At 57.8% G+C, this 14221-nt stretch overlaps 1 protein-coding gene across 1 annotated transcript in view; it reads left to right on the forward strand.

The window, feature by feature from the left end:
* The first annotated feature begins 278 nt into the window (after nucleotides 1-278).
* MN1 (MN1 proto-oncogene, transcriptional regulator) overlaps nucleotides 279-14221 on the forward strand; it is a 47340-nt gene continuing 33397 nt past the window's right edge. Inside the window, exon 1 of the mRNA XM_078060826.1 lies at nucleotides 279-5131. Coding sequence (XP_077916952.1) covers nucleotides 1360-5131 — 3772 coding nt within the window. The 5' untranslated portion in view covers nucleotides 279-1359. The remainder of the gene's footprint in view (nucleotides 5132-14221) is intronic.

The raw sequence follows: 14221 nt of genomic DNA on the forward strand, positions 1-14221 counted from the left end.
CGGAGCTGGCGGAGTGCGGGTTCATGGCGGGGGCGTCAGCAGCCAGCAACCGGGACCACCTTAAGAGCGAGCCCCGCCCCGGGCCCGGAGCTCGAGCTGCGCTGATTGGTGCAAATGTAATGGCTGAAATTGATTGCTGAAATGCAAAACTTGTTGCTGCTTCTCCCGGCGCTGGGCGAGAGGCAGACACCGAGAGGGGAGCCGAGACCCTCGGAACGCCCCACGCAGAGCCCCCCCGCCAGCCAGCAGAGGGGTGCGCGGACCCCCCCAGGACTGCCCCCCGCCCCCCCCCCCATTCCGGGCTCCTAGAGCGTAGCCGGAACGCCTCAGCCCGCTCGTCTAGCGAGGCCCACCAACCCGCGTACGCCCCCCTCCTCGGGTCCGAGGGGGACTCGCGAAGCACCTCGGCGCGGAGGCAGGGAACCCGAGCCTCGGAGCGACCCAACCTCTCGTCTCGCTGCCCGGCCGCGCCTGGAACCGGGCGCGGAGACCCAGGCGAACTCAGAGACCGAACAGAGGAGGACAGAAGCGGCAGGCGGCGGACGTGGCCGCGAAGCGGCGCGCCGGGGTGCAGCGCACCCGCCCCGGAGCAGGGGAACCGCGCCTTCCCTCAAACCTCGGCTCCAACCCCCGGCGCCTGCCGCCTCCCCAGCCCCGCTGCACCCTCGGCTCAGGGCTCGCACCCGTGATGCCGAGCGGAGCCTCCCGCCTTCCGACCCGCTGAAGAAGCAGTAGCCGCTTGCTCGGGGCCGACGGAGACTGTGCGAGCGGATCGTGCTCGGCGGAGGCTCGGGCTGCGGAGCGCGGGGACTTCGGGGGGGAGGGGGGAGGGACCGCTCTGTCCATGCCCGGGCGCCAGCCACAGCTTTGAAGGGTCTCCTTGCTCGGCCCCTTAGCAGCTCCGCCACGGACTCCGGGAGGCATCGGGAGACGTCCTGGGGCTTCCCACCCGACCCGATCGGACTTAAGAAGGTGATCGCTCTGCTCTCCCTTCCTCCTTCCCGCCTCCTTCCCCCCACTTAACTTTTTGTCTCCACTCGTCCGCAGCTCCGACCCCTCCGCGCAAACCTACCCGCGGCTGTGCCAACCGCCGGACCATGGGCCCCCCAACACGGCTCCCGGAGGCCCCGCGGCCCCGCAAGATGTGAGAGGCCCGGGTCCGGCAGAGCCAGAGCTTCGGGAGAGGAGCTGATAGCCCCCAGCCTCCACACGCCAGGCGAGGTGGCGGTGCGCACTGCGCCCCCGCGGTGCTGAGCGTCCCGGAGCGCCCAACCCGGGGCCGGAACGTTTAGCTGGCCGGAGGCGCGCCGCGGAGAGCAGGCTGTCATGCCCTATTGATCCCCCCGCCCCCTGCCAAGTATGTTTGGGCTGGACCAATTCGAGCCCCAGATCAACAGCAGGAACGCTGGCCAGGGCGAGAGGAACTTTAACGAGGCCGGACTAAGCATGAATGCCCACTTTAAGGCCCCGGCTTTCCACGCGGGGGGACCCCCTGGCCCGGTGGACCCTGCCATGAGCGCGCTGGGCGAGCCCCCGATCTTGAGCATGAACATGGAGCCTTACGGCTTCCACGCGCGTGGCCACTCGGAGTTGCACGCGGGGGGGCTGCAGGCGCAGCCGGTGCACGGATTCTTTGGAGGCCAGCAGCCGCACCACGGCCACCCGGGAGGCCACCACCCCCACCAACATCACCCCCACTTTGGGGGCAACTTCGGCGGCCCGGACCCGGGGGCCTCATGCCTGCACGGGGGTCGCCTACTTGGCTACGGCGGCGCCGCCGGCGGCCTGGGCAGCCAGCCGCCCTTCGCGGAGGGTTATGACCACATGGCGGAGAGCCAGGGGCCGGAGAGCTTCGGCCCGCAGCGACCCGGGAACCTCTCGGACTTCCACAGTTCGGGCGCCTCGGGTCATGCGGTGCCTGCCCCGTGCTTGCCGCTGGACCAGAGCCCTAACCGAGCCGCCTCCTTTCACGGCCTGCCCGCCTCCAGCGGCTCCGATTCCCACAGTCTGGAGCCCCGAAGGGTGGCCAACCAAGGAGCCGTCGACTCGCTGGAATACAATTACCCTGGCGAGGCGCCCTCGGGACATTTCGACATGTTTTCGCCCTCCGATTCCGAGGGGCAGCTGCCTCATTATGCGGCGGGGCGCCAGGTTCCCGGGGGCTCGTTCCCCGGTGCGTCGGCCATGCCCAGAGCTGCAGGCATGGTGGGCTTGTCCAAAATGCACGCCCAGCAGCCGCCGCCGCCGCCGCCGCCGCCGCCGCCGCAGCAACCGCAGCCGCAGCCGCAGCCGCAGCAGCACGGCGTGTTCTTCGAGAGGTTCGGCGGGGCCCGCAAGATGCCCGTGGGGCTGGAGCCGGCAGTAGGCTCCAGGCACCCGCTAATGCAGCCTCCCCAGCAGGCCCCGCCGCCCCCTCCGCAGCAGCCCCCGCAGCCGCCGCAGCAGCCCCAGCCCCAGCCGCAGCCGCAGCCGCCGCCGCCGCCGCCCGGGCTTCTGGTCCGACAAAATTCGTGCCCGCCTGCGCTCCCGCGGCCGCAGCAGGGCGAGGCGGGCACGCCCAGCGGCGGCCTGCAGGACGGGGGCCCCCTGCTGCCCAGCCAGCACGCCCAGTTCGAGTACCCCATCCACCGGCTGGAGAACCGGAGCATGCACCCGTATCCGGAGCCCGTGTTCAACATGCAGCACCCCCCTCCGCAGCAGGCGCCCAACCAGCGGCTGCAGCACTTCGACGCGCCCCCCTACATGAACGTGGCCAAGAGGCCGCGCTTTGACTTCCCGGGCAGCGCGGGAGTGGACCGCTGCGCTTCGTGGAACGGCAGCATGCACAACGGCGCGCTGGACAACCACCTCTCGCCCTCCGCCTATTCGGGCCTGCCCGGCGAGTTCACGCCGCCCGTGCCCGACAGCTTCCCCTCCGGGCCAGCCCTGCAGCATCCGGCCCCGGACCACCAGTCCCTGCAGCCGCAGCAGCAGCACCAGCAGCCCCAGCAGCAGCAGCGCCAGAACGCGGCCCTCATGATTAAGCAGATGGCGTCGCGGAATCAGCAGCAGCGGCTGCGCCAGCCCAGCCTTGCCCAGCTAGGCCACCCCGGGGACGTGGGCCAGGGCGGCCTGGTACACAGCGGCCCGGTGGGCGGCTTGGCCCAGCCGAACTTTGAGCGCGAAAGCGCGGGCGCGGGGCGCCTGGGCACCTTCGAGCAGCCGGCGCCTCACTTGGCGCAGGAGAGCGCGTGGTTCCCAGGTCCGCACCCGCCGCCGGGGGACCTGCTGCCCCGCAGGATGGGCGGCTCAGGCCTGCCGGCTGACTGCGGCCCGCACGACCCGGGCCTGGCGCCGCCCCCTCCCCCCGGGGGCTCGGGCGTGCTGTTCCGTGGCCCTCTGCAGGAGCCGCTGAGGATGCCCGGAGAGGGCCACGTGCCCGCGCTGCCCTCCCCCGGCCTGCAGTTCGGGGGCAGCCTGGCGGGTCTGGGCCAACTGCAGTCGCCCGGGGCTGGGGTGGGGCTGCCCAGCGCTCCCTCCGAGCGCCGGCCCCCGCCGCCGGATTTCACAGCACCGGCGCTCGGGGGCCAGCCCGGCTTCCCGTTCAGCGCGGCGAACCGGCAGGCCACGCCGCACAGCGGCCCAGGCGTGAACTCGCCCCCGAGCGCGGGCGGGGGCGGCGGCAGCACGGGAGGCGGCGGCGGCGGCGGCGGCGGCGGGGGCGCCTATCCGCCGCAGCCTGATTTCCAGCCCAGCCAGCGCGCCTCGGCCAGTAAGCTGGGCGCGCTGTCGCTGGGCTCCTTCAACAAGCCCAGCTCCAAGGACAACCTGTTCGGCCAGAGCTGCCTGGCTGCACTCTCCACCGCCTGCCAGAACATGATCGCCAGCCTCGGGGCCCCCAACCTCAACGTGACCTTCAACAAGAAGAACCCGCCCGAGGGCAAGAGGAAACTGAGCCAGAACGAGACCGACGGCGCGGCTGTGGCCGGCAACCCGGGCTCGGATTACTTCCCCGGAGGGACTGCCCCTGGGGCCCCAGGGCCTGCAGGCCCGTCGGGGACTAGTAACAGCGGCTCCAAAGCCTCAGGGCCGCCCAACGCACCCGCCCAGGGGGATGGCACCAGCCTCTCCCCAAACTACACCCTGGAGTCAACGTCCGGGAACGACGGCAAGCCGGTCCCCGGGGGCGGGGGTCGGGGACGCGGTCGAAGAAAAAGGGACAGTGGTCACGTGAGCCCCGGGACCTTCTTCGACAAATACTCGGCAGCGCCAGACAGCGGGGGCGCGCCTGGGGTGAGCCCCGGGCAGCAGCAGGCGCCGGGCGCAGCCGTCGGGGCAAGCTCCACGAGCGAGGCTCGCGGGGCTCCTACGCCCCACGACAAAGCGCTCACGTCGCCGTCGTGGGGGAAAGGGGCCGAGTTGCTCCTGGGGGACCAGCCGGACCTCATGGCTTCCCTGGACGGCGGGGCCAAGTCGGACGGTAGTTCCCCGCACGTGGGCGAGTTTGCCTCGGACGAGGTGAGCACCAGCTATGCCAACGAGGACGAGGTGTCATCCAGCTCCGACAACCCCCCAGCCCTGGCCAAAGCGAGTAGGAGCCCCCTGGTGACAGGCTCGCCCAAACTCCCTCCGCGTGGGGTGGGCGCTGGGGAACACGGACCTAAGGCGCCCCCGCCCCCGCTCGGCCTGGGCATCATGTCTACCTCTACCTCCACCCCTGACAGCTACGGCGGCGGGGGCACGGGCCACCCTGGCACCCCGGGCCTGGAGCAGGTCCGGACCCCAACGAGCAGCAGCGGGGCACCACCCCCCGATGAGATCCACCCCCTGGAGATCCTCCAGGCGCAGATCCAGCTGCAGAGGCAGCAGTTCAGCATCTCTGAGGACCAGCCCCTGGGGCTCAAGGGTGGCAAGAAGGGGGAGTGTGCCGTTGGGTCCTCGGGCACGCAGAATGGCGACAGCGAGCTGGGCAGCTGCTGCTCCGAGGCCGTCAAGAGCGCCATGAGCACCATCGACCTGGACTCGCTGATGGCGGAGCACAGCGCCACCTGGTACATGCCCGCCGACAAGGCCTTGGTGGACGGCGCGGACGACGACAAGACGCTGGCACCTTGGGAGAAGGCCAAACCCCAGAACCCCAACAGCAAAGAAGGTATACGCGCTTGTTCCCTTCTCATCTCCCCCAGACCCGTCCCCACCCCCACTGCAGGCCTTAGCCTAGCCTTGAGTGCTCCATCGGAGGGGACGATCCCTTGGGGTTAGGAGGGCGCGGGCCCTCTTAATGCCCAGCTCAGAGCTGGATACCCTCCCTTTGGTTACAGCAAGGGCTCTGTGGGCCCATCTCCCACTTCCAGCCCCCACGCCCAGGTGCTGCCAGGTGGATTGTAGTTCCTCACCGAGGTAGGAACTTAGATGGTAGCCCTGTGGGGATTATTTCAGAGTCCCTTCACCAAGTTTTAGCTGGGTTGCCGCGTGCTCAGAGGACAGGGCAGGCCCCTTTCCTTTCACACCAAGACCCCTCCTCACCCTTAACACTCAGGCTGGTTCCACTTTGTAGGAGTTGTGTGCCTGCACCCCCCTCCCCCCTTTCCTGGCAGGACACCTGGGAAGTTGTGTTAATAACCTTCCCACCTTTTCCTAGTCAGCCAACCTCCAGCCTGAGTTCCCTTCCGTGTGCCAGCATCTTTAGAGAGAAAAAAAAAGTTACCAGGAGCTGGTGTGAGCAGCAGCACTCGGAGGCAACGCCTAATTTGACAGTTGTTTCTAATGAATAGCTGTTTTGTCTCTTCTTAACTATTAGGGTTTCATTGGAAACCTGGAGACCTGTCTGGTTGTAGGAGGCAGGCAGGCTTTTCCCGGTGGCATCTCCTTGACATTTGGGTGGGGGGTGCTGGGGCTGGGGTGGGGTCTGCTTGGCAGAGACCGGACCACTCCGCCAGGGCATCATTTGTGTATGGGGATATGGATATATGTTCTTAAGACACAAAGGACCGCGTTTGTCAATATCCCGCCCGGCTTTGGTGACAGATGTCTGGTCCCAGCTCTTGTTTGCATTCTAAGCACTCCCTCCCCACCAGGCCTGGAGGCCTTTAAGGTGGGTGGGGTGGGGGGTTAGCAAAGGGACCTCCATTGCAGTTAAAGTAGTAACAGTTTTGTTTTGGACCGAAAGAGGACTGGACTGCAGTAGATAACCGTTTCATTTTAACGGGGGCCTTTCTTTTTTTCACAGAAAATTGCTTCTTAAAATTAGGTAACATCATGCCTCTCCCCCTCCCCCCCCACCAATTCCTACCTTTTTCTTTTAAACCCTAGATGGCCTTCCCTAGGTTTCACGGGGGCTGAATATTACCAGGGAACCAGCGGCTGCTGATTGAACCCTGTCTAGAAAAAATAGACGTCCCCTGATTCTTGCTCTCTCTTAGAGTTCTTCTCCTCTGTCTTCGTGGGCCTGGGCCTCCTGCCTCTGGCTTTAAGGTGCGGGTAGCTTTTAGGAGAATGGGCTGGAGGAGGAGGAAGGAGGAGGGGGGAGGGGAAGGGAGGCCCCGGAGTTGGGTGGCTCAGAACTCGGGGCTTTCACCGCTGCCGTCCTGGGTAGCGTTCCCGCTTAGGTTTTTCTAATTCATGAATGCGGCCTCCCTGCTTTTCTCTTTGTTCGCCTACTGCCCAGCCCGGGACGCTGCTCTCATGTGAAGCCTGCTGTTTAGCATGCACGGCAGACGCTGCGGCCAGCATCAGCATTCTCCAGGCTTCTCCCAGGCAAGGCCATAAATTGGTTAGTTTGGGACCCTCCGCTTCTCCTCCCTGGTTTTTACCACCCCCCCTTCCTTTTTAAAATGGACTTGGACACAGCATCCTGCTTGCCCGGCTCCCGGGCCCCCCCTCCCATCCCTAGTCTCTTTTATTTTCTTGTACACAACGTCTCGATCCTACCCCGATCGATAGCTGGTTAGCACAAATCCCAGCCCCTGTCACTTCTACCTGGCTTGGCCTGGCTGCCCCTCCCCCTCCTCCCCTCCCCCATCCCAGTAATTAAGAACATATTGGCCAAAATAGGGTGAGAAAAGTTTTTTAAAAACCCCTGATTTCGAGAATTAATAAAGAAAAACCAGTAGCCCTCAGCCTGCGAGTCTTCTGAAGGGCCTTCGTAGATTAGGTAGAGAGGAATTGAGTGGTTTAAAGATTTTTTTAAAGGTGTCACAGGTCCCCCAATCTTCCTTTCCAGAAAAAAAAAAAAAAGATGCAGGCTATGAATGAAGAGATGTCATTAAAGATACGTTTTGTTTTGTTTGTTTCATTATCACAGTCAGAAGAGCGAAAATATTTTTTTGGAAACAGATGCTAGTCACTTGAGGGTTGATTCCCCCTGTAAGCTAAAGGCAGCCCTCCCTTGCACAGAGGGGAGGAGGGGGGGGGACAGGGGCTTCCTTCGGGGACGGGGACAGGCTGCGGGGCTGGCCTCCTTAGCAGCATCACAGGGACACCCACTTGACCTCCTTTGTTTTCCACTCTGTGATGTGGGAAGGACAGTTTCCTAGATAAAGCCCCGAATTGAGGTCACTCACAGCTTCTGCAGCCTTGGGGCTGCTAGTTAAGGCTTTATAAGGTATCTGCATCCGATTCCTGCTCCCTTACTGGTAGTAAATAAGGATGATTAAACTTTTCATTATGATAACACCCTGCAGTTCCATCTGCACATGTTGTATAAATAGGTACGCAGAGCCTTCAACAGCCCCCCAGTCCCCTGGCTGAAAATCAGCGAAGTGTGCCACTTCAAAATAGAGGCAAAAAAAAATTTTAAAGTACAACGATCTGCTTGTCCTTAAACACATGCCCGTGGGCCTGTCGGCCACGAATCGGGGTGTCCAGCGGCTTCGAACATACCTTCTGGAGGTCCCAGCCCCCAGCCAGCACCTTCTCTCCCACCCCCTTTCAGGCAAAGCCCGTTTTTGTAATGATATTTTATTTTGTCACGCCGTAAAACACGCCAGTACTAATGTGATTAAATATTAACACCGTTTCTGAAATTCTTCGCTCCGATGACAAAGTACGAGTCGGTATTTAACAAAATGATCTGTGCTCGGATTGGTGAGAACTGATCAGTCTTCAGACCCGCACAAGCCATGTAGTCAGTGGGACGTGCCCAGATTGTCTTATGGGGTTTAGATGTCCTTTCGAGGGGAGGGAACTCAAATGGCAAGTTGTAGTTCTGGCAAAGGCCAGGCCAGAATCACGTGTGATGATTGATTTTTTTTTTTTTTTTAAACCAGGTAACCCGGTCTTCTCCAAATTAGGCTTCTCCTGACTTCTTAACCCACCCAACAACTTTTATATAATGAAACTCCTCATCTCATCTTGAGGTTCTGTTTGCACAAAGTTGGGGGCAGGGGCGCGGAAGGGTGAGGTTGTGGGGGCGGGGGGGGGGGGAAGAAAAACCAGCTTGAGTTTGGCCCTGTTCAGACATCTATTAGATCAGTGAGGATGACATGAATTTGAGAGGAGTTGGCAAAACCGTCCACCTATCCTGGTAATAGGTGTGTGGCCGTGGAGAAATTCCAAAACTGACAGAGAAGGAGAAAAAATGGGGCATTGTAGATAAGAGGGTATTAAGTCTGAAAAAGTACGTTCACCCCCCTCCTGCCCCTGACGATTTTCAAAATTTGAATTAACTGTGTTCTGTAATAAGTTGACCCTTGCCAAACTTCCATTCCGTGGCTTGCTCCCTGTCCTGAAATCCGGAGCGGTCTAGAAATGTTCCTTCACACACATTGAAATAGGAGAGGGCTCCGTGTACGGCGTGCATGCAATCCTGCCCTTTTTGGAAGTATGATATTTTTACAGTGATGCGGGAGAAATTTTTGGAATTTCATGCCTCTCCGAGTGTGCCGGTCGGAACTCAGTAAGCAGTGCTGAGAAATAGTGGGCAGGCAGGATTTGGACACTGAGTTTCCTTTGACGTGGGGGCAGCCTTGGGGGAGGAGGGAGGCCCCAGGGCTGCTTTCCTGAGTAGTTTCCCTCACTCCCCACGGCATGGAGAGAATTTTTTCGGCTCACTCAGACTTGTTTTGGGAGGGCAAGGAGCCTTGCCTTTCCATTTCCCTGCAGAATCACCCAGCGAGGGCTGCATGCCTTCGTGTGACTTTTGCGCCTCCGGAAGATTGTAACCCAAAACTTCGCAGGTGTTAATCAGGGGTAATGTAAACAGATAGGAGCCCCCTTTGTGCAGCTGACGTCCCAGCCTGCTTGCTCCCTGACTAGTCCGGGACGTACTATTACTGTTCGTTGGTGCTTGTTTAATATTTCATGGCTGTAATAAACCTGTCTCCTTTGCCCGCCTCCCGGCATAAAACCCCAACCTAGCGCACATCTGCAATTATACATTTCTGCTAAATATTAATAAAGGACACGGATTTTTAAGGGTTTGAAGCTTATCGGTGTTGAACTTGTTAATGGCTTCCACCGCTGGATTTTTCTGGCTGTTTTGATTTTAAATAAGCCACTGCCTTCTGATATATCATGTAGACCTATATTCTTTCATATGTGTATGTATATATGTAAATATATAAATATATACAATTTTCGTAGATTGAAGGGCTTTCCTCGAGGATGGCTTTCTTTAATATAAATTCATTTACATTTCTTATGAGGCCCTTCAGACCGGAAGTAAGGGGCTTTTGAAATGTACTTCTGTTTTATTGAGGTTTCTAGGAAGGGAGTGAGGGCTGGTTAATCTAATATCTCTTTCTAGCAATGAAATTCTATGGTTCCTGATATGATTTTGTTTGCCTGACAGAGGTATTTAAATTTCCACAAAGAATCTTAATAGGTCCTGAAAAATAGATCCTGCCCTTGCCAAGAAGTTACCTGATACTCTCTACTGATATAAAATATACATCTTTAATAAACAGTCCGGGAGGACCAGGTGAAATTGGAGGAAGGAAATTCTTCCCACTCTGGCGGGACAAACTTGAGTGGATCCTTGGGATTTCACAGGATCTCCTGAATTCACTCCGCGCTGGAGGATAGAGCAAAATCACCTTTCTCTCCACTTGAGGGACAATCACGTAGGGTCACGTTCTTTGCACAGGGAGTGATCTGCTTTGCCACAGGCACTTAGGAGATAAATACTCCTGGTGAGGAATACTGTTATTTACCTCTGGTTAATTTTAGAGAATAAAAAGCTATAGCTTTTATGTCATGGGATTGAATGTCCAGGAAGGGTGCAGGGGCAACCAGGCCTCCCAGCAAATTGCAGTATAAAACCCCAAACCTTCTGATGTCAGAGGGGACCTGGGTCTGTCCGCCCCCCTCCCCATAACCCAGTGGGTGTACCTTATGCCCTTCCCTCTCTGTCCCCCCTTTTTATTCCACCCAAATATTTGGCCTGGAGGGTCTGGAATAACCAGCTTCATCATTTTGACTCAAGTCGGGATTTTGACTTGCTGAGCGATGTGTTTGTTTTAGGACCACGTCTATTTTTAGGCCCAACTTGGGTGGACAGATTTGAGTGTGGGTTTTGATTGCTGGTGGCGGAGATGTTGGTATATACATGAGTGCGTGATTGAGAAGAGAGACATTTGGTGGAAATTTTTCAAGCTCCCTCACCTTCTCGAACCCACGGAAGCCAAAGGATGTGGTCTGGGGGCCCGACTTGAAAGAGTGTGGCCAAGGTGGGTGTTGGTCCTGGGTCTGCTTGTAGCCCACCAGGGGAAAGCAGGGCCCCTTGCGATTCAGTGTGTGTGAAGGAGCCCCCCCCACCTTCCCCATGCCCCACCCCAGCACAAGCACATATACATATGCATGGCCAAGTGTATTTCCATCAAATCATCCAGCCACTCCTCCACTTTACCCTTAATCTGCTTTCCCAAGGCAAGTGGGGAAAGGAGCTAAACCTTCAGTCTTAATGGTGTTAGCTGACAGGTTCTGATTCTGTAAAGGACTGAATGAGCGCAAGTCCTAAAAATAGACGGAGGATTTTGAAGATCCTAATTACGAAATCTCGGCCTCCCAGGCCTCCTGGGCTGTGGGTGACTTTGATCTGGAGTATTTTGGTAGCAGACGCACATCGCCCCTTGCTGGGTTTTGTGCGTGAGCGTGCGTGGAGGTGTCTCGCTGGCTGAGTTCAGCTGACACCACTCTCCAGCCAGGAGAGGAATCTTTGAATCAGTGCCCACCGCCCCCCTCCCCCTCCTCCTCTCCCTCCCCTCCCCCTCCCAGTTGTGGGAAGCGGACGCTGCTTCTCATTTATGGAAATTCCTCTCCTTCATTGTAATCTTTTGGTACCAACATGGAGGAGCCGACGCCGGGCTTTCGAATTAGTCACAGCCTTGCCTTCGGGGACCCTCTGTGTCCTGATGCACAACAGCTCAGCTGACAGTCCCCAACTCAGCGCCACGCGGGGCCCTGAGAAACCGTGAAGGGGACCCGAAGGAAGAGATGATGGTTCTGGGACCCTGGCACCTTTTGCCCGATCGGTAGCCCAGCGAGGAGGGGGCCCTGAGCATTTTCTGATGCCTTGCAATGACTTGACAAGAGGCACGAGTATGAGGGAGAAGGTGGCCTCCGTGTCACAGCGTGTGTATCAGGGCACAACAATTCCAAACTTACTCTGTGACCAGGATGGAAAGGCAGAGTGCAGTGACATTGACTTGAGTGGGGAGGGCTGTTTGAGGGACAGCATTCTCACGGGGTGTAATTCTGATAGGACGCCGAGGCCCGCTTTGTTTGCTGGCCTGCATTTTAATCAGCGGCCTCCAAGGTTTAGGATGCAAAGGAAGGGTCTGCTCCAACATGATGTTTGCCCAGGAAGGACCCCGGAGATGAGGCAGGGGAGAAACTTGCCACAGGTTTCCTCGCGCCTTGAAATCCGAGGGGCTGTTTTGGGGTTCTTGATAGCTTTGAGCTCTGGCCCGATGAGACCATGTTGGACTGCCCCCCCCCCCGCACGCCGGTACCTACTGAGTGTGTGTGGGGGTCCGTCATAGCTACGGCATCATCCCCAATTCTCGTTCTCCCTCCTGGCTGAAAAAACTCTTTTCTTGCAAAGCTGGATCAGAGAGAGAACTTTATAGCGATCATGTGCGTATCCTTCTACGATTTGCACATCATCGTGTGGATCAAAATGCCCTTTTAAACATAAAGGAATTGAATTGAACAGTTTGGAGGTCTGAGTGCATTCACAATAACCAGTTGGCTCTCTCTGCATGTCCCAGAAGGAACATCTGACACGGAATAGATTTGTCCAATAAAGGGGAAAACCCTCAGCAAACATCCTAACACAAACTCACCTTGTAGGAAAGCAGGTTTTTAGTGTTCTGATCTTTATTATTATTATTTTTAAAGATTTTATTTATTTATTTGACAGAGAGAGAGGCAGCGAGAGAGGGAACACGAGCAGGGGGAGTGGGAGAGGGAGAAGCAGGCTTCCTGCTGAGCGGGGAGCCCGATGTGGGGCTCGATCCCAGGACTCTGGGATCATGACCTGAGCCGAAGGCAGACGCTTAACGACTGAGCCACCCAGGTGCCCTGAGTGTTCCGATCTTTAAAGCTCAGGGGTCCAGCAAACTCTGCCTGTCCCACTTCCCTAATTGCTGCTAGGATCCACCGTATGACCCAAAGCTTCTGTCTTCCTTCCCACCTTCCACCTCTCTGTAGAAGATCTTGGGCTCCTCGTGAACTGTTTGTCCCTGGGATTCTGATCCCTCCAGTGGTCCCTGGTTTTCTGGGCTGCAGGCTGACTTATCTGTGCCAGTGTTTGGTTTGGGCAACGGAAATGTGCTGGACAGTGGTTTAGGGAAACGGGGAGACCCTTGGGCAAAGCCGTATTTGGGGCCCATGGCTGTGGACGTCTTTGGAAAGTCGAGGGCTTTGAAGAACCCCCCAACCCCCCTCCCAGAGGGAACCAGGTCTTGCTTTTATTCGGCATGTCTCAAAAACTAATCTCCACGGTTACTCAGCAGTAGACAGCGATTGTCATGCCTTTGGAGGAAGCGCGGACTAACTTTGGTGCTGAGGCACTTGGCCGCCCCCACGTTCCTCATTTCCCTCTTCCAGCAGCCTGTCTTGGGAGAACAAAGTGGCTCCTAGATGCGTTCGATTCTGAGGATATCAAATTAGGCTTTCTTTCTCGTTGCTGATAATGATTTAAAAAGTGTTTGGGCACCAAGATTTAATTTGATCTGAAAGCTCGGGTCTGATGTCACTGGAGCAAACCCCGGTCTTGGGCCCTTCTGATCAGCTGGCTTTACGTGGCGTGCCTGGGGGAACCCGTCTGCCCCAGAGTTGAGGGCCCCAGTGCAGCGTTCTGGTTGTATTTGGGAGCTCTTGGAACGGGAGGTGACAGTTAATGTGTGAACCCCTCCATACACACTTGCACGCGCATGGATGCGTGTGCACGCACGCACACACACACACACACACACACAAATACCCTGCTCCCTGTTCATCCAGTCATCCAGGGCAGGGTGGGATGTCAAAAAGATAGGACCCTTTTTCAGTTACCATGAAGCAGTGTTTTCAAATGCTCTTGGATCTTGGAACACATGTATTGTCGAATGATTGGCAATGACCACCAGGAATAAAATAGTTCTGAGGGACCATCTTATGATCAGAGAGGGGGTGGGGAGTCCGAAGAAAACATAGCCTGCTTTGAAATCTCCAAAGCTCAGCCTTCCAGAGAAAGTGAGGGGTTGGTTGGGAACTCACTGAGAAGTAAGTGGGCTCTACCCCGGCCGCGTGGGCCGTTTGAAAAGTCCTTGCGAATGTTAGGGCCCGAGGCCTGACGTGTATATTCTGCTCTTTTCCTGTGAGCTGGAAGGCAGAGAGAAAAACACCCCTCGTTGGGAAGACTGAGATTGGGGTGCGGTTTATTTTCTGGGGGCCGAGGGAAGGGGTAGTAGAGGGGTGGGTGGAGCAGGGCACAAGTATGTCCATATGAATCAGAATGTTATTTACCAATACTTGGGGTTTCAGGAGTGGCAGATAATTTCTAAATGTGGAAGTCATTTATATCACACTTCCTGGGCGAGGCTGGGGGTGAGCGAATTGCTTGGGGGCTGTCGTCGGCCATCGCAAAAGCACGCAAAGTTATGGTTTGAGCTTCCCCATGACCGCAGATTTTTGGGGGAGAATGTAGACGTGGAAGACCCAGCATGGGACTGAGGACCGAATGGTGCGTCTGTTAACAATCAGAGCCCAATTTTGTTTAGATAGTGGCCGAGGCAGACGCACGGGGTAGGGGGGGTGG

This window comes from Halichoerus grypus, chromosome 13 (genome assembly GCF_964656455.1).
Source record: "Halichoerus grypus chromosome 13, mHalGry1.hap1.1, whole genome shotgun sequence".
In the NCBI taxonomy this organism is placed as follows: domain Eukaryota; kingdom Metazoa; phylum Chordata; class Mammalia; order Carnivora; family Phocidae; genus Halichoerus; species Halichoerus grypus.